This window comes from Aotus nancymaae, unplaced genomic scaffold, assembly GCF_030222135.1.
Source record: "Aotus nancymaae isolate 86718 unplaced genomic scaffold, 86718_ANA_hifiasm-v0.15.2.pri h1tg000049l, whole genome shotgun sequence".
NCBI classification, from domain to species: Eukaryota; Metazoa; Chordata; class Mammalia; order Primates; family Aotidae; genus Aotus; species Aotus nancymaae.
Window position 1 is genome coordinate 25,237,474 of NW_026988463.1, and position 26,060 is coordinate 25,263,533.

The following is a 26,060-nucleotide window of genomic DNA, read 5'->3' on the forward strand; positions in this document are numbered from 1 at the left end:
CTCACACCACTCAGCATCAAAGCAAAGGTGGCAGAAGTGTGTGCCCTGGCCACTTCCTTCTTACTCGAACCGACTGTGCATGCAGCACTAGCTCGTGGGTCAACTGTGGATCTGACTTTCCAAAAGTACAAGTATGTGGCCACTTTAATCACTGAACCTCACTTTACCTCTCTGTAAAACAGGGAGAACTAATAATCCTAGCTGCAGGAATTAAATGGTGAATGAGAAACAGCCTTGTACGAAGTTGGTATCTGCGCAGAGGAAAAAGCGGGTGTCACTGGGGGAAGGACCCGGAGGGAACACCCCAGCCTTTCTCTGGCTTCACCCGCTGACCTTCTAAACGGGATGGGGCGGGGCCACAGCATCGATTACTCGGCGCTCCTCCAGGCTCTCCGTCGGATCAGACGAGCAGCGAGCGATCAATACTCCTGTGCTAGCCTCTGACTCCTCCGAGGAGACAGACGAGTGATCGGACCAAACGCAACGCGTCGTCGCCAGCCCAAAGACGACTCAACACCGTCGCAGCTGAAGAGAGGTTAGTTTGAGCAACTCGAGAGTGCAGTCAGCTCCGGCTCCTCACAAGTGGAGAGGCCGGGTTCGGAGACATGGACCGCATGGGCGTCTTGTGAAGCGCCAAACCCGGCCTCGCGCATGCGCCTTGGAAGGCCCTGAGGCTGGCGGAGTCGGCGCATGCGCTCTGAGAATGCAGTTTAGCTCTTAGCTCGCCTGCCCTGTCAGAGGGAAAGGCTCCGCGCCTGCGTAGTGCTCATCTTATGGTGGATTTGCGCATGCGTGAGGGCAGGCCCATGCGGCAGGCTGCTGTGCGCTTGCGCGGTTCTTGGCGTCTCGTCAGTGCAGCCCTACTGCGCTTGCGCAGGTGTTTCTGCCGTGCTGAGTGTGTCTTGGGCGGCAAGGTCGGCTGGAAATGATTGAGCCGTCAGGTACCGAATATGAGCCACGAGAAATGTAGCCCCGGGGAAGGCGCTGAGGAGGGAATGGGGTCTGAGGCCTCGGGGCGCAAGGCTACTGCGAGATACCTGGGACCCTCTGGGGCCTGGGCGTGTGGCTGCTGGAAGAAGGAAAGGTGCTTATAGCTCGGAAAGACTTAACGCTGGGCATCGGTGCGTTTCCCAGTCACTGAGAATCGCGGTGCTCGGGAGGACTCGGGAGCAAGCCCCGGATCGGGAGGTGCTCAGGTGTTGGGACCACATGGACGACCCAAACACAAGACTGTGAGCCCCCTAGAGAGCCAAAGGGACCCTTGTGCCATGAATAAAGCTTTCTGGAAAATGTTCCAAACTTCTCTGGGAAGTTTTACGAAGCTCTTGTTTTTGAATAAGTTTTGTAGAATACTGCCATAATAACATTTAAGAGAGAACTGGACTGCCTGTTCCCAGAAAGCCAGTTGTAGGCCTATCTGTCCTGGAAGCCCCCTTTGGAGGCTTTCTCATGACCAGCATGGTGCTTGCAGAGTGCCCACTCTGAGACCCTCTGCAAATCACAGTGAGGTTCTCGGAGAGGCCATTCCACCCAGCCACCTTAAATACTCTGGGAGGTGCTTTAGAGGAGCTGATGTTTAAAAATAATTTAAGGCGGGCCGGGCGCGGTGGCTCACGCCTGTAATCCCAGCACTTTGGGAGGCCAAAGCGAGTGGATCACAAGATCAAGAGATCGAGACCATTCTGGTCAACATGGTGAAACCCCGTCTCTACTAAAAATACAAAAAATTAGCTGGGCATGGTGGCGCATGTCTGTAATCCCAGCTACTCAGGAGGCTGAGGCAGGAGAATTGCCTGAACCCAGGAGGCGGAGGTTGCAGTGAGCCGAGATCCGCCATTGCACTCCAGCCTGGGTAACAAGAGTGAAACTCCGTCTCAAAAAAAAGAAAAAAGAAAAAAATCATTTAAGGCTGGGCACGGTGGCTCACACCTGTAATCCCAGCACTTTGGGAGACCAAAGCAGGCGGATCACTTCAGGTCAGTAGTTCACAGGACCAGCCTGGCAACGTGGGACAACCCCGTCTCCACTAAAAATACAAGTATTAGCCGAGTGTGGTGGTGGGTGCCTGTAACCCCAGTTACTCGGGCGGCTGGGGCAGGAGAATTGCTTGAACCTGGAAAGCGGAGGTTGCAGTGAGCCAGGGCAGGGCGACTGTACTCCAGCCTGGGCAACAGAGTGAGACTCCGTCTCAAAAATAATAATAAAAATAATTTGAGAGAATCCTGGGATGACAGGGCAGTAGCTTCCAAGAGGGATTATCCCATAACCTAGCAGGAACCGACCCACTTTGCCAGTTTGTATAGTGAATTCTATCTGGATGGTGAATTTATAAAGTCCAAGCCTGAGTGTATTCAGGCTATTTTATATAGGCTATACTTTTTGTTTATACAGGCTCCTTTTTGTTTAATACGACCAACAAGAAGCCTTTTATAAGATTCATCTTAGGCTTATTTGTAAATCCAGAAGAAAAACCACTCTGAGAGGTTAGCTCATAATAGCCTATTTTCTGACCTTCTTTGCAAGATCATTTCATACACCAACAGACAAGACTTTATGTAAGGAGCATTTAGGGGCTGAATCAAGTTCACTCAAAAGCTGTTTTATGCAGCCTGTATTTGATCTTCCCCCTGAAAGCTGTTCCAGCTTATGACGCCAGTTCACAAAGCCAGGACATAAGACTCAGGCTGTTTCTATACCTGACAACCCCCTTCCCACCCCCTGCAAAAAAGCCTTCTCTGGGCCAGACACGGTGGCTCACGCCTGTAATCTGAGCACTTTGGGAGACCGAGGCAGGTGGATCACCTGAGGTCAGGAGTTCAAGACCAGCCTGGCCAACATGGTGAAACCCCATCTCTCCTAAAAATAGAAAAATTAGCCAGGCATGGTGGCAGGCACCTGTAATCCCAGCTACTCGGGAGGCTGAGGCAGGAGAATTGCTTGAGCTCAGGAGGCAGAGGTTGCAGTGAGCTGGGATCACGCCATTGCACTCCAGCCTGGGTGACAGAGCGAGACTCTGTCTCAAAAAAAATAACCTTCTCTGACCAACAAGAGGTTTTTTAAGGCCAATACTTGTTGAGCTCTGGGAAACTGACTTGTAAAGTGAAGATAAGAGGCCACTCAGGCTTTTTTGTATGGCCCACACTTGGGCTATGGTAGATGTCAGTTTGCCTGGAATAACACCAGGTTTACTGGTGCAGGCATAAATATTAATAGCGTCTGGGTTTGGATGACCTACGTATACCTGACCACTAGAAGGCTATCCATACAACTCCCAATAAACCCTCTTATGTGGCACTCGAAGGCCAGTATGTGGTACCACTCTCAAAGACTGCTTCACACATCTTTTTTTTTCTTGCAAGGAACTGGCAAGTCAGACATTTTATTCCTGACTCCCATTTGTTTAATATAAGCCTTTTTGTGCATGTGCTTTTCTTTCAAGGGGGACAGAGTGTTGCTCTGTCACCCACGCTGGAGTGCAGTGACACGATCTCAGCTCACTGCAACCTCTGCCTCCCTGGTTCAAGTGATTCTACTGCCTCAGCCTCCCGAGTAGCTAGGATTACAGGCATGCACCACCATGCCTGGCTAATTTTTGTATTTTTAGTAGAGATTGAGTTTCACCATGTTGGCCAGGCTGAACTTGAACTTCTGACCTCAGGTGATCCAACCCTCCTCGACCTCCCAAAGTGCTGGGATTACAGGCCTGAGCCATTGCACCTGGCCTTAATATAAGCCTTTATAAACAGCAATTTGGTGAGGAGTTCTGAGAAGTCAATCAATAAAGTCAGGCCATAAGGCTACTCCAGCTGATCCTTTACTCTGGAAAACTGCTTGATACAACCATCAGGAAGCCTTTTTCTCACACCAATATGTGGGAAATGCCAGAAGGCTGATGAGCCTGGACCTGAGGCCATTCAAAAAGCCAGTGTCTTGTGGTCTGCACTTGACCTTCCCAGGAGGGCCATCTCAAATGGTTGGTGGTGCGAAGGCTGCTTCTCACAGCCCATGAGGCCAGCGACCGTGGAAGATTGTTTCATATAGCCAACAAGAGAGTGAGTGTTTCCCCAGCCAGATGAAGATTCCTTCTCCTATAATGCCATTTTGCGTGGCTAACAGGAGCCAATGTGAGACTGCTCCCTGGGGGATAGATGGACACAGCAAATAACACTTTCCTGGCACTACGAAGAAACCACAGTTTGATTTGTAAAACTAAGACAAAATCTGACTTCACCTGGTCCTCAGACAAGCCCCCATCTAGAGGGAGGCCAGTTTTTAAAAAACAAGTCACAAGGGCCGGATACAGTGGCTCACACCTGTAATCCCAGCACTTTGGGAGGCCAAGGTGGGTGGATCACTTGAGGTCAGGAGTTCAAGACCAGCCTGGCAAACCTGGCAAAACCCTATCTCTACTACAATTAGAAAAAATTAGCCAGGCATGGTGGCACATGTGCCTGTAGTCCCAGCTACTCAGAGGCTGACACAGGAGAATCGCTTGAACCTGGGAGGCAGAGATTGCAGTAAGCCAAGATCGCATCACTGCACCCTGGCCTCGGTGACAGAGCAAGACTCCGTCTCAAAAAACCACTTTGGAAGACTGTTTCCTGTACCAGGATGTGGCTTTTGATATGGCAACTACATAAAAGCCCAAATCATGAGAGGTTTGGGGAAGCCTGTGCAACCAGGCCAGAAGACTGATACGGCCAGAATGCCACTTCACCATGCTGCCAACATAAGGCCTTGTAGGAGGCTATAGTTTTATTTTATTTTTTGAAACAGGGTCTCACTCTGTCACCCAGACAGGCGTACAGAGGCACAAACATGGCTCACTTGCAGCCTTAAACTCCTGAGCTCAAGCAAGCCTACTGCTTCAGCCTCTGGAGTAGCTGGGGCTACAGGTGTGTGCCATCACAGCCAGCTAGTTATTTTTTTAATTTTTTTAGAGACAGGGTCTTAACATGTCGCCCAGGCTGGTCTCACACTCTTGGGCTCAAGCAGTCCTCCTGTTTCAGACTCCTGAGTAGCTGGGATTGTAGGTGCCCAGCTAGAGAACAGTGTATAACATCAATTGAGGCCTTTGGGGAGGCCATTTCAAGTGGCTTGAGAATTGCCATTTCAAGGCAATCTGAAAAGCCATTTTGAAAACAAACTTACACAGCCATCCTGAAGCCTCCATCTCTGGAATACCATATATTGTCAACATAAGTATCTCTGAAGACCTTTTTATAACACCATTCATTGAAGAACTCTGCATTAAAGAATAATAATAAGGCTATTTCATGTGGCCAAGAAGAGATTGTTTTGTACAGCCAACTCGCAGTATTAGGAGGCCATCTTTCCCAGAAGGCTGTGTCCATCAGCCTTCAACCTGAGGTCTCCAAGGCCAATTTGCAAAGTAGCAGGTAGGCTGCCTTAGGAGGCAGTTTATGAAGACCAAACGTGAGGCCACCCTGGGAGGCCAGGTGACAAAGCAGCACACGGGGCCACTGGGGGAACCTGGCTACAAAGCCCCACACGTGAGGCCACCTTGAGAAGCTGGCTTTGTAAGGCTGATGGGCCAGGGCTGTTTTCTGAGGTCACCCTGGAGCACCAATTTACAAAGCCCGTAATCTGCATTTCAGGGAACGAGTTTAGAACCCATTTGAAACCCTCTGGGAGGCCGCGTTCTAAGGCCATCAAGAGACAAGTTCACAAAGCTGCTGCATAGGGCCCCAGTCTCCATGTACCAAGAGCACATCACTGCACTCCAGCCTGGGTGATAGAGCAAGACTCCATCTCAAAAAAGCACTTTGGAAGACTGTTTCATAGTAAGGCAATAAATGTCTCCTGGGAGGCCTTTTAACTGGCCTTTATGAGAAGCCAGGATATGAGGCTCCTGAAGTCTGTGGGATGCTCAAGATGAGACTTCTCCATGTTGCTCTATAAGATTCATGTAAGACATGCAGCGGATGAGCCAGGAGGTCACCCAGGGAGGCCAGGGATGGTTCCATGTGGTGTCTTGTGCTGGCCTAGTGGAGAAGTCCATGCTGGAACTTGGACTGTGAAACTCTCTAAGAAGGTTGTGAATGAGGCCAGCACAAGCGACCTGTGAGCCTTCTAGGAGGCTAGAGAGAGAACCCATCCGGGCAGGCTGGGGCGCTCTAGTCCTACCACACCCTGAGCTTACTGGAAAGCATGCTCATTGTGAACCAAGGACTGAGCTCAGCCCTGTGGTTACAAAGTCCAGAGAGCTCACCCTTGAGAGCAGTGAGTGTTCTGGGTAGACCTGCTACTTACTGTGTAGTTTGGACAAATTGCTTAACCTCTGAAATCTCAGTTTATTCATCTGTAAAACTCCCATTATAGGACTGCAAGGGACGTGTTCATATATGTCAAGCTTGCAGGGTTGCCATGCCACATAGGAGAGGGTGCTGAGATCAGCCGGAATTTAAGCCCTGCTTCTGTACAAATCATTGACCTTGCTTAGGGCAAGTCACTTTTTTTTTTTTTTTTTTTGAGATGGAGTCTGGCTCTGTCTCCCAGGATGGAGTGCAATGGCACAATCTTGGCTCACTGCAGCCTCCACCTCCTGGGTTCACACAATTCTCCTGACTCAGCCTCTCAAGTAGCTGGGATTACAGATATGTACCACCACGCCCAGCTCATTTTTGTATGTTTAGTAGAGACAGGGTTTCACCATGTTAATCAGGCTGGTCTCGAACTCCTGACCTCAAGTGATGCACCACCTCAGCCTCCCAAAATGCTGGGATTACTGGTGGCATAAGCCACCACACCTGGCCTTTTTTTTTTCTTCTTCTTTCTTTTCTCAATTTAAGACAGGATCTTGCTCTGTCACCCAAGCTGGTGGCATGATCTCGGCTTATTGCAACCTTTGCCTCCAGGCTTAAGTGATTCCCCCCACCTTCAGCTTCTCAAGTAGCTGGGACTACAGGCATGTACCGCCATGCCCAGCTAATTTTTTGTATTTTTTGTAGAAACGGGGTCTTGCCTTGTTGGCCAGGCTGGTCTTGAACACCTGAGCTCAAGCGATCCACCTGCCTTGGCCTCCCAAAGTGCTGGGATTACAGGTGTGAGCCACCATGCCGGCCTCCTCGAATACTTTTCGAAGTCCTGCACTCCTGAGTGCCTGCCATGAGGCAGACTCTGCGTTTAGGCTCTGGGGAAGCATAGGGGAATGTCTGTGTTCTTGCCCTGGAGGAGCCGGCAGTGCAGTGCTGGATAGACAACATGTAAGCAGGTGTATTTCATACATTGTCACAGGTGCTATAAAGAGAAGCTCAAGGGCTGCAGGAACACAGAACACTGTTAGAGAATCTTGGCAGGCCTCGCAGAGGGATATTTAAGATGGGCCTTAAAGGTTGGGTAGGAGTTTGCCAGGCAGTGGAGGGGTATGGGAGGCAGTGCAGACAAGGACAATATACACGTTCCTTTCTGAACACACGTTTGTCCAGTGCTCGCTGAGTACCAGGCGTTGTAACAGGCCCTGAAGATACAGCGGTGACCCCAGACAGAAGGGGTCACCCTTCCAGAGGTGCCCAGCAGAGAAGACCGCTGTTGAAAAATCCTCCCAGATGAGATGCAGGAAGCTGCAGGAATGCACCGGGGACAGGTCTGTCCTGGTGTCTAACTCTTGTTTCTTTCCGCCTCCCCAGGCACGGGACTGACTGAGCTGGCAGTGGCCCAATGGCTGGAGACACCCACTGCCCCGCAGAGCCCCTGGCCGGAGAAGGCACTCTTTGGGAGGCCCTCAGGGCACTCCTGCCACACACTAAAGAAGACCTGAAGCTGGACCTCGGGGAGAAAGTGGAGAGGAGCGTGGTGACACTGCTGCAGCGAGCCACTGAGCTCTTCTACAAGGGCAGGAGGGCCGAGTGTCTGCAGACCAGCGAGGTGATCCTGGACTACTCCTGGGAGAAGCTCAACACGGGCACGTGGCGGGACGTAGACAAAGACTGGCGCCAGGTGTACGCCATGGGCTGCCTCCTGAAAGTCCTGTGTCTGTGCCAGGCACCTGGGGACGCCACCACTGTGGCCGCAGCCCTGCGGGTCTGTGACATGGGCCTGTTGATGGGGGCGGCCATCCTGGGGGACATCCTCCTTAAAGTCGCTGCCATCCTCCAGGCACACCTCCCTGGAAAAAGGCCTGCCCAGGGCTCCACCCCGGAGCAGCCCTGCACAAAGGTATGTGGGGGAGATTGTCCCCAAGCACACCAGCCATCCAGCAACCCTGCTGTTCTAGAAATTCCGAGTCATCTCTCCCCTGGGGTGGGGCCTCATGGCTTGCAACCTCTCTGACAGAAAATAGCATCTCCATTGATTTTGAATTCCTGTGTGTTTTTTGAGGTATGCTCCCGCTCTATCGCCCCAGCTGGAGTGCAGTAGTGCAATCTTGGCTCACTGCAGCGTCCACTTCCTGGGGTCAAGCAATCCTTCTGCCTCAGCCCCCTTAGTAGCTGGAACTATGGATGTGTGGCAACACACCCAGCTATTTTTTTTAGTTTTATTTTTTATTTCTATTCATTCTTTTTTTGAGACAGAGTCTCGCTCTGTCGCCCAGGCGGGAGTGCAATGACACGGTGTTGGTCACTGTAACCTCTGTCCCCCAGGTTCATCATGATTCTCCTGCCTCAGAATCTGCGTACCTGGGATTACAGACGCCTGCCACCATGCCTGGCCAATTTTTGCTTTGTCAATAGAGACAGAGTTTCACCATGTTGGCTAGGCTGGTCTCAAACTCCTGACCTTGTGATCTACCCGCCTCAGTCCCCCAAAGTGCTGGGATTACAGGCGTGAGCCACCACACCCAGCCTAGTTTTTATTTTTTGTAAAGATGGGGTCTCATTATGTTTCCCAGGCTAATCTGGAACTCCTGGCCTAAAGGGATCCTCCTGCCGTGGCCTCCCACAGCAGTGCGATTACAGGTGTGAGCCACCATGCTCAGCCCCCATTGATTTTGAAAATGGGACAGCTCCATTCATTTTCTCAAAATAAAGAAAACTTCTTTTTCCTTTTTTTTGCAAAAGCAGTGCCCTTTCAGCAGAGAGGCAGCAGGGAGGCTGCATGGTTCCTGAGAGAAACAGCTTAAATAGATTGTGTGGGTGAGAGCTGCAGCCAGCAGCGGCCCATTTCTTTCAGCTTTTTCCTGATGGTCTTGCTGAAGCACCCAGGCAAGGTGATACCTCTGGCCGCTCCCATCTCTCTGCTCCCAGGTTTGAATGAGATACTACAACTAGCTGACATCTGTTTTGGGGATCGATCTCACCTACCCCTTGAGTCTATGCCTGTTCCAAAGACCACCCCCAGGAACAGAACATGGTTTACTCTTCAGGTCCTGGTGCCGACATACAAGTCTCACTTACAGCAACCCCAAGCAAGTCACTTAACCTCCTTCGAGCCTCGGTTTCCTTGTCTGTAGAGTGGCAGAGTACCGACCCACAGAAAGAAATGACTAAGACTGTACTAGACACTCGGTAGTGGAATTATGGGATGTTTTTGACATTTCTCTAAATGCTTTGCTATGTTTTCAGAATTTCCTACAATGCACATTCTTATTCTTATTATTGAGATGAGAGTCTCACTGTGTCACCCAGGCTGGAGTGCAATGGCACAATCTGAGCTCACTGCAACCTCTGCCTCCCAGGTTCAAGTGATTCTCCTGCCTCAGTCTCCCGAGTAGCTGGGATTATAGGTGCCTACCACTACACCCGGATGATTTTTGTGTTTTTAATAGAGACGGAGTTTTCACCATTTGGCCAGGCTGGTCTCGAGCTCCTGACCTCAGGTGATCTGCCCGCCTCAGCCTTTCAAAGTGCTGGGATTACAGTTGTGGGCCACCACGCCCAGCCACGTATTATTTTTATCTAAGAAAAATGCAAATGATTGTCACTAAACACACGTGCATGTAACCAAAATAAAACAAAATCCAATAAAGGGAGAAGAAAAACTTTCAACAAATATGTCAGACAATGAATATCTCTGTTATGTAAGGAACCGTACAAATCAATAAGGAAAAAATCTGGAGCCCCAGGAGGTAGAAGTCCAGAAGCCTGAACAGACTGTTCACAAAATGGAAATAGATCTGTTAAACAAATGTGCAGGAAAATATTCAACCTCACCTATGGTTAAAAAAATAAAAGAGAGATATGCAAATAGCAAAACAGCATGTCCTCTTTGGGTATTAAGTTAGCAAACAAGGCTTCATATGACACCCAGTGTTGCCAAGGGCACCATGGGGCCAAGGGCATGGTGTGTGGATTACCCTTTTATTTTATTTCATGTTTTACCTACATGGTCTTGCTCAGTCACCCAAGCTAGAGTGCAGTGGCATAATCATAGCTCACTGCAGGCCGGGCATGGTGGCTCACGCCTATAATCCCTGCACTTTGGGAGGCCGAGGCCGGCAGATCACCTGAGGTCAGGAGTTCAAGACCAGTCTGGCCAATATGGTGAAATCCCATGTCTACTAAATGTACAAAAACTAGCCAGACATTCTGGCACACACCTGTAATCCCAGCTACTCTGGAGGCTGAGTCGGAAGAATTGCTTGAACCCAGGAGGCGGAGGTTGTAGTAAGCCGAGATCGCACCACTGCACTCCAGCCTGGGCGACACAGCAAGACTCTGTCTCAAAAAAAAAAAAAAAAATAGCTTACTGCAGCCTCGACCTCCCAGGCTCAGGTGATTTCTCCCACCTCAGCTTCCCGAGTGGCTGAGACTACAGGTTTGCACCACCAAGCCCAGCTTTTTAAATTTTTTCTGGAGATGGAGGTTTCTCTATGTTGGCCAGGCTGGTCTCAAACTCCCGGGCTCAAGCAGTCCTCCCACCTTGGCCTCCCAAAGTGCTGGGATGACAGGCATGAGCCACCGTGCCCAGCCATTTCCCAGCAGTTTCACAGCTGTGGACACTAGACACTGAGGCCTCAAACAGCAAGTAATGCCTCAGGTCACCCAGTTGGGAGATAGTTAAGTAATGATGGTGCAGCCACTCCTAAAAAATTGCAAGGACTGGGTGGCCATGTGGAAACTGCTTTTGATAAATGATTGGACAGGAGAGGCAGGGCTGCTGCTTCATTGTGGCTGTTACTCCCAGCGGGTCAGAAATTGTGTGTGTGTGTGTGTGTGTGTATGTGCATGTGTGCGTGTGTATGTGCATGTGTGCGTGTGTATGTGTGTGCATGTGTATGTGTCTATGTGCATGTGTGTATGTGTATATGTGTATGTGTATATGTGCGTGTGTGTGCATGTGTGTGTAATGTGCATGTGTGTGTATGTGTGTGTGCATGTGTGTGATGTGCATGTGTGTGCATGTATGTGTGTGTGCATGTATGTGCATGTGTATGCATATGTGCGTGTATCTGTGTGCATGTGTGTATGTGTGTGGTGTATGTGTGTGCATGTGTGTGTATGTGTGTGTGTGTGTGTATGTGCATGTGTGTAAGATGGGAAAAGAATATGCAGGAATGAAAAGACCTTAAGTTGATGAAGTTGGGGGATGGTAAGTTTTCCTTTATTGCAGAATTTCTGTGAAAGCAGTGTATTATATTACTTTTATAATGAAACAAACATTTTTAATGAAACAGGTAAAAAAACCACCTTGATCTCATGAGAAGCAAATAGCAGTAGTAGCAGTAATAACATACTTTGTCTATTGTTGTTATTGGGACTCGACAGCTAAGCTCTCCTACCCCTGACACAGGTTCCTGGTGGAATGCCTCAAATGTTGACTTCCTGAGGCAGCTGTTATTTTGTTCTGTTTTGATTTTAAACAGAAAGCAAGGACGGACCGTGGTTCGATTCCAGATGTGAAGTTAGAAAAAACAGTCCCCCGGCTGCACTGCCCATCCCTCCAGCATTTCAGGGAGCAGTTTTTGGTTCCAGAGAGGCCCGTGATCCTGAGAGGCGTGGCTGACCACTGGCCGTGCATGAAGAAGTGGAGGTGGGTGCCGCTGAGGGACGTGAGGTCCCTCTTCCCATTTTCATGTCCCCCACGGCTCCCTGAATTCCTCCCCCAACCATCCCCAGGGAAATGCCGCCTTGCAGATGCTTCACTAGCAGCCCTTGACTGATTGCCAAGGGGTTAAAAAAGAATGAAAAGTAAGGTGCTCTGAATTTATGCCACAGGGTACGGGATTCTTATCTTCTACCACTTGCTCGCCCTAAGCGGGTTTTTAATAATTCCCTAAGTGGCAGTGTCTGTTATGCAATTTTGCAGGATCCTAGCAATTTCAGACCATCTCAGGGCCCTGAAGCTAAGCGTAGAAATAGCCCAAGAGACAGCCTCTCTGTCTCTGAGGGGTTCCATGGTCTCCTGTGTTGATTTCTAGTCCTTTCTCTGATTCACGAAGGGGCGATCAGATCAGGCAGCTGGAGCATGGCTGTCATGCCGTGGCTCTGCATGAGTTTGGAAATAGGGAGGCATCTCTCAAGGAAGGTAGATGGAGTCAGCCTGTTTTGTGGTTTAGCGGAGGGAATGCTACCCGCTGAGACACGTGGAGGAATTCTCACTGCAGGAGCCCTCCTCACAGCAAGCCTTCGTGAAGCATTTTGCTGTGTATACCTGGTGCTAGGACAGCTGCTGTCATCACCCCCATTCTGTAAATGGAGATCAAGGACTCACAGAGGTTCAGTAACCTGCTGCAGATCCCCTGGTCTAACTGATGAGGCCTGGAATTAGTCAGGCTAGAGTGCAGAGCTCAATGGACGTCACTTCACCACTCCCCGCGCTGCCACTATTTGTTCAAAGGTTTCTCAGCTTAGTGACAAAATGAGCAAAGAAAGAAGGGAGGAGGCCGTTGGCAAGCAGGGAACTAGAGCAGCCCAGCCAGCCAGACTTACCGGCCCTATCTGCAACTGTGTATGAGCTGTATAGCTTGAGTCGGGAACCCCGCCTCTCCATGCCCGTTTCCTCGTCAGTGAAGAAGGGGATGACAGTCCCCGTCTTTGCACGTGAGGTTTTCAAAGGATGGAAGGGAACCATATATAAAGCACACTTAGTACTATACCCAACAGATATTAGCAGTGATGACGCCAAAGCGTATCTTTCTGCTAGTTTGGAGTATATCCAGGAGATCGCTGGCTGCCGAACCGTCCCGGTGGAAGTTGGTTCCAGGTACACAGACGAGGAATGGTCCCAGACACTCATGACGGTCAATGAGTTCATCAGCAAGTACATCGTGAATGAGGTACGTCATGGGGACTGCTTTCCCCTAATACTTGCAAGGGAGAGAGCGTAGTACATTTAGGCAAATAGCCCTTCATGCATCGCAGTGGGAGGTTTTAGAGGAGTCAGTCTGTGAGTCTGTGGTCACGGGATGACTGCGTCTAGCAGACATGAGGAATTTGTTTCAGGCCTTTTTTAGGATAGGGGAGTATAATTCAGTGGGTTTTAGTCTGTTCCAAAAGTTGGACCTCAAAGTCAAGAGTATGTATTTAAAGTTTTAATAGTGGCCAAGCATGGTGGCTCACACCTGTAATCCTAGCACTTTGGGAGGCTGAGGCAAGCAGATCACTTGAGGCCAGGAGTTCAAGACCAGCCTGGCCAACATGGTGAAACCCTGTCTCTACTAAAAATACAAAAATTAGCCGGGCGTGGTCACGTGTGTCTGTAATCCCAGCTACTAGGGAAGCTGAGGCAGGAGAATCGTGGAGATGGGAGGGGAGGGAAAGGGGCAGAAGGGGAAGGGAGGAAAGGTTCTCCCGAAAGTTAAATCACTTATACTTTCATGAGCAATTAACACAAGCGTCCACTCGGTGTTGCCATTTTATGAAAATGTTTGCCAATCAGATGGATGAGATCAGTGCTTTACGAAGGGCGTTCCCAGTGCTGGAGAGGTTTTTTGAAGCTGCTCCAGGGCCTCTGAGGGTTGGAGAGGACCACTCAGGATGGAGTGGAAGGGTGGCGGGGGCTGGGGCCAGCTGGACAGCAGCAGCAGCAGCAGGAAGGCATCTGTGATGACTAACTGGGCTTTCTGTGTCGCCTCTGGTTTTCCCCGGTGGATTAGCTGAGGGACGTCGGGTACCTTGCTCAGCACCAGCTCTTTGACCAGGTAAGTCCAAGACCATGCTCCTCTGTCCTTCACCATCTCCCCTTTCCTCCCCTCCTGGGCTCAGTGCGGCCAGAACAGTGGACGTGAGGAGGAGGGAGGCAGCAGGTGAGGCTGGGAAGTTGGCAGGACCTGGCTGACGAGGAGCCATTTTCTTAAAGTGATGGGAAACACTGGGGGGTCGCCAGTGCTCCGAGGATCACAGGGGCCACTGTTCGGAGATGAAGGGAGCAGCTGTCAGAGCAGGAGGCTGGCTGGGCTGTTGCTGTGGTCCAAGGAGAGGTGATGCCAGCAGGCGGAGCAGTTCAAGATAGGTGTGAACCACCAGGCCCTGGACGTGGGCAGATGTGTGGGGGTAGGAGGGAAGATCAGGGGAGACACCCAGATTCAGGACCCCAAAACACTAAATAGATGGGGCTGGAGTGCCCAGGAGGGACCTGGCTGGTGTGGTGTCTGCCAGGAGTGCCCAGGGAGGCAGCACTTGGCAGGATTCAAGAACAGGACCAGGCGCGTTCCCTGAACGTGGAAAACTCGAGTCAGTCGGAGTCAGGGCCACAGTCAAGGCTGCCTCTGCAGCCATTGCAGGGTGCCCTGGGTTGCTACCCAGCTGCTGCATCTACTGCCGAGGCCAGGGCTGCCTGACTCTCTGTCTTGATGGGGGAGGCAGGGCCAATAGGGGCTGTGCCAGGACCTTTCATGCCAACATTAAAGGAGGCTGGCAGTTTCTCTTCCCCAGGCCTCTCTCTTAGGACTTATGCATCCTGCCTCCTGTCCATGTCACTTGCTAAGTGAAGGAAAGGGGGATTGATCAGGTCCCTACTGTGTGATCACAAGACACGCCTTTCCCCTGACCCCAGTCATCCTGGGGTGTGGCCTCACTGTGGGCCAGGGACCCTGGAAGCCACAGTTAACCTTGGCTCCCTGTCCCGGAGCAGCTGAAATGGCCTTAGAGTGAGTGTGTTTTCAGTCTGAGATCCTGGCTTTGTCTAAAGGGGCCAAGGCCGTGTGCAGTGGTTCACACCTGTAGTCCCAGCGCTTTGGGAGGCCAAGCAGGACCTCCTGTTTCATATTTCCTAGGACGGGAGGAGGTATATTTAGGAATAGAAGGCCAACTTCACAGTGACTTTCGAGATGAAGCAGGATTTTAAAGATGCTTCAGGCAATGGAGCGCCGCCTGGGTGTTTAGTTTGAGTCCTGGAGGTGAATGTCCACCGTGCTGTGGAGAGGACCTTGGAGAAGTCCCAGCATTCCGTGCCCAGGTGCTGTCATGCAACGTGGCAAGGACGGTGTTCTAGGACCTTCTCTACCTCCAGGACGCTCAGGGACTCCTAGATTCTTGTCCAAGAACCTGTTATTGACTTTTCTCCCAGAGACCCCATGTTGTAGAAGATTCTGGCCATCAGTTTAAGCCCACCTCAATTATCAGTCACATCCCAGTGGCACGGATTCCCTTGGGGGCCTCTGCATCCTTGGCCAGTGATTCTGATGACATGATCTGGTCAGCCAGTCACCTTTCAGAAATCCTGATGATGTCATCAGGGACCAATCAGAGTTTCTGCTTAGATTCCACAGGGCCAGGTCTGGTCGCAGCAGTGGCGGGTATTACCTTCGGGAGGAGCCCCCCACATCCCTGGGAGGGACCTCAGCTTGTGAACTTGTACTTCATCCCTAAGCAGCAGGTACAGCTGTGTTTCTGCACAGCTGATTTGAGACAGTTTCTTAAAGGACTGAACAGCAGTGTCTGGGACCAAGCTCCCTGCGGGAAGGACATTCCAGCTTTTCCTGGTACACACGGGTTTCTGAGCCAGCCGCCTGAAGTTACCGTCACTGCTCCCAAAGGAATGGTAGTGTCCACCTGCAGATGCCTGCAGGCTGGAAGCAGTGACTCTAAAAAGACCTGTGTCCCCTTGGCAACCCTGTTTTCATGCCTTTCAAGCTTGAAAAACGCTGCTGGGTCCAACCAGGGTCCTGTGAAGAACCCTGAGGTTCTTGGTGGCCTGGGGGGTGTGGGCTGGTGGCCTGCTCTGGTGGGTTCAACCCCAGAGGTAACTGAGGTGCCTACTAAGGGTCTGGACAGGAAGTGGCCTTACAGTGAGTGTGTTTTCACTCTGAGACCCTGGCTTTGTCTAAAGGAGGCCAGGGCCATGTGCAGTGACTCATACCTGCAGTCCCAGCACTTTGGGAGGCCAAGCAGGACCAGCCTAGACAACATAGCAAGACCCCATCTCTACAAAAATAAAATTAGCTAGGCACGGTGGCATGCTCCTGTGGTCCCAGCTACTCAGGAGGCTGAGGCAGGAGGATCACTTAAGCCCTGCAGTTCGAGGCTGCAGTGAGCCGTGATTGCATCACTGCACTCCAGACTGGGTGACAGAGCAAGACTGTGAAAAAATAATTATAATACATAAATAAAGGAGGCCTGGCCACCGCAGCCCTCCCCCACCATGAATATCCAGATCGCCTGATGTGTGGCATACAGCTCTGTTGGAGGCCGTGGGAAGCCACCTCTTCCTTACTGCTTCATACAAATCTCAGAGCACAGACCACATGCTGCCTTTCTGCACAGCCCATGCCTGCCTTTCTCATCAGTTGGTTTCTCTGCCTAGCCGGTTTCTGCCAGGTAGGGCAACAAATCCTCTGTGCCTACGCTGGCTTTGAAAACTAGCAAGGCAAGGGCCGGGTGTGGAGACTCATGCCTGTCATTCCAGCACTTTGAGAAGGCGAGGCAGGTGGATCACTCAAATCTAGTTCAAGACCAGCCTGGGCAACCTGGCGAAACCTTGTCTCTACAAAAATTAAAAACAAATTATCCAAGCGTGGTACATGCCTATAGTCCCAGTTACTGGGGAGGCTGAGGTGGGAGGATCACTTGAGCCCAGGAGGCAGAGGCTACAGTGAGCTGAGATCACACCACTGCAGTCCAACCTGAGAAACAGAGCCAGACCCTGTCTCAAACACACACACACGATGGATATAGTTGTGTGTCTCTGACTCTTAGTTGGCTTCTGGGCTACTGTGTCCCTGGGCTGATCCCCGCCTCTCACGTCTGCTTTGCTACCCACAGATCCCAGAGCTCAAGCAGGACATCAGCATCCCCGACTACTGCAGCCTGGGCAATGGGGAGGAAGAGGAGATCACCATTAATGCCTGGTTTGGTCCCCAGGGAACCGTCTCCCCGCTCCATCAGGATCCCCAGCATAACTTCCTAGTCCAGGTGGGAGCTGCCGCAGGAACAGTAGCCCTCCTGTCTCCTGGCTCAGTCACCAGGCCGGCCACATTCCCTGCCTTTAAACACCATGCTCTTAAAAAGAAACAAGAAGCACTGAAGGGGACGAGAACAAAAATATAAAACAAACCCAGAAACGGTCCCAGGCCTGGGGAGGCCTCTGCAGTCAGCTGCTTCCAGAAGCGGCTGCTCCTGCCTGTGCTCACCCCAAGATCCCTCGCAGGGAGCCCTTGGGAGAGGGGGCGGGTGAGCGCTGGCACAGCTGCCCAGGTGCCCCTCCCTCGCCCTCCCCCGCCTGCCACCCATCTGATCCAGACCAGCTTCCAAATAGGAGAGAGCAGGTTAGGGGAGGAGTTTTCCTGAGACCCAGGCAGAGGAGCAGATGGGTTTGCTGAAAAGGGAGGCGCCTCTGTCTACTGCTGTAAGACCACCTTGGTTTTCACAGGCAGAGAGAGGTTTAGTAAAGGAGAACATTGTTCTAGCCCAGCAGACCAGTCCAGTGAGGCGGTCCAGGAAGGGGCTAAGAGCTGAGCTTCAGGAGCCAGCCTGCCAGGCGCAGACTCCAGCCCTGCCACCCCTTAGCTGTGTAAGCTTGGGCAGCTCATTTAACCCCTCTGTGCCTCAGTTTACAAAATGGGAGTGAAGATAAAGCACCTCAGAGAGGATTAAACCAGTTAACACACATAAAGTACTTAAGCAGTGCCTGGCACAGACAAGTGCCTAATAACTGTGGGCTCCAAAAATGAAGTTACTATTCATAATGGATTTGGAGGAAAAACATACTTTTAGGCGGAATTTGGTGCTTCATACCTATAATCTCAGCACTTTGGGAGGCCTAGTCAGGAGGACCCCTTGAGGCCAGGAGTTTGACCAGCCCGGGTAACAGTGAAACCCCATCTCTACCAAAAATAAAAATACAAAACTCAGCTAGGTGTCGTGGGGCACACCTGTAGTCCCAACTACTGGGGAGGCTGGGGCGGGAGGATCTCTGGAGGCCGGGAGGTCGAGGCTGCAGTGAGCCCTGATCGCACCACTGCACTCTAGCCTGGATGACCGAATGAGACCCTGTATCTAAAAATAAAAAAGAAAGAAAAACATACACAGGGAACTGTAAGCATGTATGTGGTGGGAAGGGCAGACTGGGCATTGGGAGCAGCGTGTGGAAGGGCACAGAGGCCAGGACGGGCGGGGGGCAGCAGCGGAGTGAGGCCGCCAGCTGACTCTCGGGGTCTCTCTTCCCAGGTGATGGGGAGGAAGTACATCCGGCTGTATTCCCCGCAGGAGTCAGGGGCTCTGTACCCTCATGACACACACCTTCTCCATAACACGAGCCAGGTGGGCACTGGGGGTCTGGGGTGATGTGGCAGGTTCTCCCCACTGCCCCTGGAGAGGATGACGTCCTTTCCTTTCTTCAGGTAGACGTGGAGAATCCCGACCTGGAGAAGTTCCCCAAGTTTGCCAAGGCTCCATTCGAGTCCTGCATCCTGTCTCCTGGAGAGGTCCTGTTCATCCCGGTGAAACACTGGCACTACGTGCGAGCTCTGGATCTGAGCTTCTCGGTCAGCTTCTGGTGGTCATAGCCAGGAGAGGAGCTGAAAGGTCCTGACGTGCAGACAGCATTCATCTGTTCACAGATTTCCTGCTCTGTGGCCCCCCTGCTGCTACAGAGACAAGCAGGACTGAACCTGTGCCCTGAGGAGCCTTCACTGCCCAGTGGCAGCCCTGAGGGGTCAAGCTCCAGCGCGGGACAGGCACAGAGCAGGGGCTGCCCAGAGAGGGGCACACTCCAGCCCGGGGGTGCATGGCAGAGGAAGGTGGGGAGAGCCCAGAAGGACATTGCAGGCAGGCAGCCTACACAGGGGTTCCAGCATCAGAAAGCCTAACGCGCTTGGGAAACAGGCGGGTTACACAGGCAGGGTGAAATGTGGGCTCTGAGGTGGCTAAGGCAGGAGGATCGCTTAAGCCTTCCAAGTTGAGGCTGCAGTGAGCCGTGATTGCACCACAGCACTCCAGACTGGGTGACAGAGCAACACTGTCTTTGAAAAAAAATTATAATAAATAAATAAGGAGGCTGCTTGACTCAAACCCAGCCCCACTGTGTACCTGCTGTGTGACTCGGCCTGGATCCCTCACTTCACTGTGCCCGCATGGAAAAGACGGCAAGGCTAGCCCTCACTGCAAGGGCCGAGGAGGCGGTGCCGAGCCCCTGCTGCTACACAAACCTCAGCCGCTGTCGCTGATCCCAACTAATCTGATGCTTCTGCCCTTCCTTCCCATAACCGAGCCTGCTGGACGCCACAGCCTGCAGACTGGAGAGAGAGCCAGGAGCTGCCCCGGTCACAGCGGAGAGTCCGTAAAGGACTGCTCAGGAGCCCGGACCCCTGCTGGGCGGCGGGAGATTTCTGTCGTCCTCATGGCTTAAGGATAACCTACCTGCCTGCAGAGAAGTGCAGAGGTCTTCTGACTGGATGACTTTTCCCTCCCCGCACTCACCCAGGATCAGGCTCCCAAGTGGAGAAACCAGACCATCAGCAGCCCCTAGAAGCCTTCCTCCCCTCCGCTCCAGTTGCCATCCCCCTCAAACTGGGGGAGAGTTTCAGGCCAGGGGGAGATCCCAGGCTCCATGCTTTCTGTAAATGTGTCGTTTGTGTACACGCAGGTTTATGTTTTGGCCGTTAAGACTTTCCCCAGCCCTCCGTTTTGTTTTGTTTTTTAAACTAAATAGAGATGGGATCTCACTATGTTGCCCAGGCTGGTCTTGAACTCCTGGGCTTAAGCAATCCTTCTGCCTTGGCCTCCCAAAGTCCTGGGGTTACAGGTGTGAGCCACCATGCCAGCCCTGGCTGCTTTCTCCCTTCCAAGATAGGCCTGGGGAAAAGAGCCCCGAGGGCTCAGCTGCTATCCTGCCAGCACCTTGACCCACGGGCTCATCTGTTTGTCTTTCAGCCCAAAATCAAGAAGCCCCAGGAGAGATTCTGGTTGGGGGGTGGGGGGAAGGGGCGTGTGTAGCTACCCTGGGGTAACTAGAAGGGGGATGGGGAGGTGGTGGCAGGCAGCTGGAACTCCAGCTCCTGATGCCCTCCGTACCCAGGCCAAGGAGTTTGACCTTCATCCTGTAGGTCCTGGGGTTCTTGACCTTTGGGCAGACACCAGCAGAATCTGCGTTCTTGAAAGCTGGCTGTTGGCAGCGAGAGGCCGTGGCTCTTACTCATCCTGGGAGTGGGCTGTTGAGGGGCCATGGGCGCGGCAGAGCATGACAAACACGAGCTATCTGGAAGCGAGTTCATTTGCTCCGTGTGTAGCTGCTTGCAAGGACATTGTTGATTCCCTGCCATTGTTAATCATTTCCTAATCTTTCATAGGAAGAATTTATACCAGATGTCAACATCCCTGAAAGTAGCGAGGCATAAAACAGGGATGCCCCCATGCCTAGGTTTGCCATTAGTGAGGAGCGGTGGCTGCCCAGCCAGAGGGCCCTGACTATCGGCCCACGTGTATAACTCGCACCCCTTCCCCAGCTGAAGGACAGGCAGGCTGTGGCCCCAGCTCCCAGTGCCCCTGCCTCTCCTGCTGGCAGGCCCCATGGTCCATCTGTAGTGCAGCGTGACAAAAAGCTGGGCACGGGAGGCCATGTTCATTAACGTGGTATCCAGGCCAGGAGGCCTCAAGCAAATGTCCCTTGTCAGATGGGAGGAACGGGAAGGGAACATGGTCCTGCCCTGTCCCCTTCCTGGTGAGGTTCCAGTGTTCCTAGGAATCCCAACCCGAGGATGGCTTCTGAAGCCAGCTTGGAACCCAAGCACCAAACAGTCACAGACCAAAGAGAGTCACATATGCGAGCCCCCACCCAAGATGTGGCCACAGCTGTCAGGACACTGAGACTGCTACCATGGACACAGGACACAGCTAGCATGCCTGTCACTGACCAGATGAGGCCCCTGGCCTCGTGGTGTTCTAATGCCATGGCGGGTGGTCCAATAACAACATAGGAATAAAATGAGACAGTGTCATGCCGTGATAAGTGCCATGAAGGCAACAGAGCAGGGCGACGGGGTGGAAAATGGCAGCCAGGGATGGATTGGTGAGGCCAGGGTTTTGTGATGGTTGACATTAGAAGAGCAAGGGCTTGACCAGGAATTCAGAACTGGCTATGAGACTTGAGGCCCAGCTCCCACCACCAGGTCCAGCAGCCCTGAGACAGGAAAGCCCCAGCCTGGGGACAGGGGAGGGAGGAGCCAGGACGGCTGGAGCAGAGGGAGGGGAAGGTAGGAAGGAGGGCATTGGGGCCACGGGGTCTGGGGACCAGCAGAGGAATGCACTGGGGGGACTCAGCCATGGAGGGATGGGTCTGCAGCTGCTGTACAGACAAGGGCCTAGAAGGGGACCCTGGGAACCAGGCCAGTCCATAATTCCTGAGTGACAAGGTCAGGGGCACCAGCAGGGATGCATGGCAGTGGAAGAGAAGGCAGGCAGGGTAGTGAAGGCCTTGAATACCAGGCCAGCGCCTGGAACCACTCATGAGGGTTTTGGGTGAGTGACAGTGTGTGTTGTGGGACGTTCACGTCGATGTCCTCATGGAGGGGCTGGAGGCAGGAGAGACAAGCAGCAGGAGGGCCAGTGTCGCCAGTGGCCAAGTGCCCAGAGGCTTCCTGGGTCCCCAACCAGGACTCAGTCGAGCTCAAAGAACAAACGACCAGAAGCACCGGACAACTGGGACAGCAGGCAGCCAGAGCTGCCCCGACCCCTCCCAAAGGCGGTATTTGCTGGTTGGCTTTTCGCCTCCTGGCCTCCACTCTTCCAGAACGGCATGCTGATTGCATTCTGGAGAATGACCTCTGCCTCAGGGAGCGTGGTCCTGGAAGGTCTGAACGTCAGCTGCTCCCTGGACCGACCAGCATCTTGAGGGTGTGTCGGGAGGAGCGCAGACAGGCTGGGGCCAACGCCCCGCTGTGACAGAATTGTCTTGACGTCCACCACCCTGGATTCCAAGGTCTGCCTTTTCTAGACTGGTCCTGCCTTCCTGTCATTTCTCCAAGCCACCTCATACGCTTCCAAGAAACTCTTGTGGTGAGGCCGGCTGGGGCTGGCACTGACTGGACGCACTGGGCTTACCAATGGGCATGTCTCTGCCCACTGACGAAGGGCTGGGCTGGGTCCCCGGCTGCCTCTCTGATGGGAAGGTGGGCTTGGGGGCTCAGGAGTCCAGACCCGGTTCTGGGAGGTCAGCCTCCCACCAGCAGGGGCCATTCGTTCACGGAGCCCCGGATGCCGGCTCCACCCTGGGTTTATGGAGGTGAACGAGGTGGGATGTTCCTGCCTGCAGCGGAGGAGGCCAGCCACCAATTCACTGTCCAGTTCAATCCCTGCTGCCTCTGAGGCTATTGACACAATCACATCTTCAATTTGCTTTGGGAAAGGCCCCTGCTCTCTCAGCCACATGGCCTGGGAGGGACAGCCCCACCTCTCTCTGGAGTGGGTCTGATTTTCTAATGCTAGCTGATCATCCCATCTGCACCTCGCAGGTGTCCATGTGGGAGCTATGGGCCATGAGGGTGCTTGCAAGGGCGTGGGAGCCACTAAGTGAGAGCCATCCTCTTCCTCCTGATAACTAGGGTATGATATGTGAGGCCCAGAAGCATGGCAGCTATTTTGCCACCATAAGGAAAGCAGCTGGATTTCCGGGAAACCGCCGCGTAGGCGCCAAGCATGTGGCCAGCCCAGTGAAAGCACAGCAGACACAGAAATATGGCTGCGTGCTGACCTCGTTGGAACCCCTAGACCAAGCCTCTCCTCAGGACCCCTGTGTTCAGTCTTTCCTTGTTTCAGCCAGTCTGAGTTGGCTTTTCTGTCATGACTGAAGCATCCTGACCGACACTGGGGTTCAAGAGAGGCATGAAGATGGGGACTTCACAAATGTGAGGATGGAGGAAGTGCAGGGAGCGAGGGGCTGGCCAGTGCCAAAGGGTGAGCGGGTGCCAGCCAGGAAACAAACCTGGATACCAGAGGGGTGGGCACACAGGCCCAGGGAGCTCTGCAGAGGCTCTGGAGCTGGCGAAGGAAGCACTGCACCCTGAGCAGTGGGTAGGGGCAGGTGGTGACAGATGGGCAGGGGCCTCACCAGGGGTCACAGCCTGCTGCCACAGTGGGGTCATCCAGGGGTCTTTCGCAGAGAGCACGGAGGCAGGGTGTGGGTCGGGGCTGGCGCTCAGCCTGAGGCAGCAGCGGTGGGGCCGGAGGGCTGCTGGCAGCTGAGCTGGACAGGATCTGGTGACAGTGGGATGCAGAAGGGTCAGAGAGAGGAAGCATGGAGGCCGGCTCCCAGTCCCGGCTGGGGCAGCTGGATGGCAGGGCTGCCGGGCACCAACGGGGAGCGGAGAGCCCAGGGAGAGAGAGCACGTGTCCTGCTCAGACGCCCGGCCTCAGCCCATTCAGGCCAGTGGCACCTTGGGCTGGGGGAGTCCAGACTGTGGGGAACTGAGGAAGCCAAGGCTCACACGTCCAGGCTCGGACCAACCCAGTCCTGCTGGGACGGCTGGCCACAGCTGGGACTGGAGGCAAGGCCGCCCTAAGCAACGACAGTGAGCTCCCCTGGGCCAGCACTGGGGGTTCCGGTGGCTTCACCTGCTGGAGCCCAAACCCAGGGGGGTCTGAGTGACGATCGAACTCCAGGAAAGAAGGCAAGGCCACGACATGGAGCCTCACACACAGGCTCGAGACCACAAGAGGGGCTGAGCAACTTTGCAGGATGGTTTATTCCAAAGCTGCGGACAGGGGAAGTTAAGAAGAAAGAGGTGACTCGTGTGGAACCTGCAACACAGATTCCTCTCTTCCAAGAAGGGCTGTGACGTTCGGGCCCCCCAGGCAGCCAGCCCCTCAGCAGGGCATCACGGCTAATGCCGCCTGGACCGCAGGGACTTTTTATTCGATTTCGAGATACCAGGCTCCCTCTCCTTCTCAGGGTCGAAGACTTCTGTAGACAGAAAAGGCAGGAAAGACACAGTGAACGGAGGGGCTGGCGGCACAGGGGCACCAGCTTGAGTCAGCAGCGACGTCTCTTGTGCCAAGGACTCTGTCCTAAGCCTATACCATTCCCACTGCTAACCCTCCCCAGCCCGGGAGAAAGGCAGAGTGAGCCCCAGTCCACAGAGGAACTGAGGGAGCTGTGGACATGCCTTCATGCCCCCTAAGAGGGCCACCAGAGAGAGCCTTGTCTACGCAAGCGCTCCTGTGCATAGGAATTTCTACTGGGTTCTAGAAAGCCCTCTGGAATGGTGTAGGCAGCTCCGCCTTCACTTCTGCAGTGGCTGCTTCTAGGATTCAGGCTGCTAACACGGACCCCCACACACCGTGGTGCCCTTCAGGGGCCATCTCCAAGGGCTTCCCCAGTGCCAGGCCTGTGTCCTGCTGACCCGTCCCTCCCACGAGCGCCTCTGGCCCAGGCACCTGGGATCTCATGGGGCCAGTAGTCGTTGCAGTGGGGGCAGCGCGGTTCGGCATTCGACCGGAAGTACTTGGCCACGCAGGGTAAGTGCATCCTGATCCCACAGGTCTCGCAGCTTTGACCCTGAAACAAGAAAGGCCAGCGACTGTGGAGCTCGTGCACACCTCCGTGTTCCGCAGAGCTCCGGGGAAGCCGCAAGGAGAAGGTCAGCAGGCAGCAGGCATCGTGTTATCTTCCGGGCCCCAGATTAATTAATACTGAAAATAATCCCAACGCCTTAGTGCAGTGGAGTCTTTGGTTTGTTTGCTTGTTTGTTGCAGTTGGTTTTCCTAAACAATTCTGTATACAGGAACGCAGAGACAGAAGCCAAGGGCTCGCCAGCTCCTGCACTCAGATCCGATCCTACAGGAGGCGTGTGGACAGCCACAGCTTTTCAGAAGGTTATTTGTTAACATGGATCAAAAGCTTTAAAAAAAAAAAAAAAGGTGCACTTTGTCCCACAAACTCCACCCCAGGAAATAATCACCAGGTGCCCAAGGATACAGGTGTACAAGGGCTATGACAGCAACTGCAAGTACAAAATACAACTGCGGAACGACAGAAACTGAAAGGACACATCAACGTCCACGCTGGTTCAGTGGCTGCAAAGCCCTGCAAAACATCGGCATGAAACAGACTACTCAGGAAAGCAGCATCAATACAGATGCTCACCACACAACTGCCAAGACAATGCAGCTCGCACAGAAGACTCAGAAGAGCCTTCCTGAGAAGAATAAAATAAGCGAGAGCCCATGGACTCCAACAGCAGAGCCAGGAGGAGGGGAGGCAGCGCGTCCCTGCGAGCCGCAGTGGGGAGGTGGCCTCTGACACGTCCTGGGAGATGGTCTTGGCCAGATCTCCTAGGAGGAAGCCTGGGAGTGAGGGAGGGCTGGGCTCAGAGCCAGGATGCCGGAAAGTATGTGTGCAGACCCGGGGAGCTGATGGCCTGCGGTGAGCTCCCGCTCCCTGCCCCATAGGTACCTGGATGAGGAGGCTGTGGCAGATATTGCAGATCTTCGCTGCGTCTGGGTACATCTCCCGGATGTACTGCTCCATCTCCAGGATGGCCCGGCCATGCAGGGTGAACTCCCCTTCCTTCTGCAGGGACACATGGGAGGCAGCCACCCTCAGCCAGGCCCTTTCCTCACTCACCAACCTCTGTTCCCTCTGCCATCCCACAGCCCAGAGCCCAGGAAGACGCAAGGGTCGAGGCAGCTTTTCCCCAACTCCAGCCAACGGGCATCAGCCACATCCCCCTGGCAGAGCCTCAGCAAGGGAAACTGTGGCAAAGACCCAAAAGGCACAGAGACGAGGTT

The 26,060-nt window shown here is 53.2% G+C and overlaps 2 protein-coding genes across 5 annotated transcripts in view; one reads left to right on the top strand and one right to left on the bottom strand.

The window, feature by feature from the left end:
- Nucleotides 1-404: 404 nt before the first annotated feature.
- On the top strand, nt 405-20,002 carry KDM8 (lysine demethylase 8). Of its 4 annotated transcripts, none has more exons than XM_064362589.1 (8): nt 405-535; nt 7,650-8,178; nt 11,765-11,931; nt 13,045-13,177; nt 13,997-14,041; nt 17,103-17,252; nt 18,507-18,599; nt 18,680-20,002. In XM_064362589.1, exons 2-8 carry the CDS (start codon nt 7,681-7,683, stop codon nt 18,842-18,844), a joined length of 1,251 nt encoding a protein of 416 aa, XP_064218659.1. In that variant the 5' UTR covers nt 405-535; nt 7,650-7,680; the 3' UTR covers nt 18,845-20,002. The 4 variants fall into 4 exon arrangements, with proteins under 4 accessions (XP_064218659.1, XP_064218662.1, XP_064218661.1 ...); XM_064362591.1 differs by lacking the exon at nt 405-535 and adding an exon at nt 1,858-1,976; XM_064362590.1 differs by lacking the exon at nt 405-535 and adding an exon at nt 5,892-5,929.
- Nucleotides 20,003-23,998: 3,996 nt separating this feature from the next.
- Nucleotides 23,999-26,060, bottom strand: part of NSMCE1 (NSE1 homolog, SMC5-SMC6 complex component) — a 41,880-nt gene continuing 39,818 nt past the window's right edge. The window contains exons 6-8 of the mRNA XM_012464621.2: nt 25,726-25,842; nt 24,708-24,828; nt 23,999-24,234 (exon numbers count right to left, since the gene is read on the bottom strand). Of these exons, the coding sequence (XP_012320044.2) occupies nt 24,155-24,234; nt 24,708-24,828; nt 25,726-25,842 (318 nt within the window). The 3' untranslated portion in view covers nt 23,999-24,154. The remainder of the gene's footprint in view (nt 24,235-24,707; nt 24,829-25,725; nt 25,843-26,060) is intronic.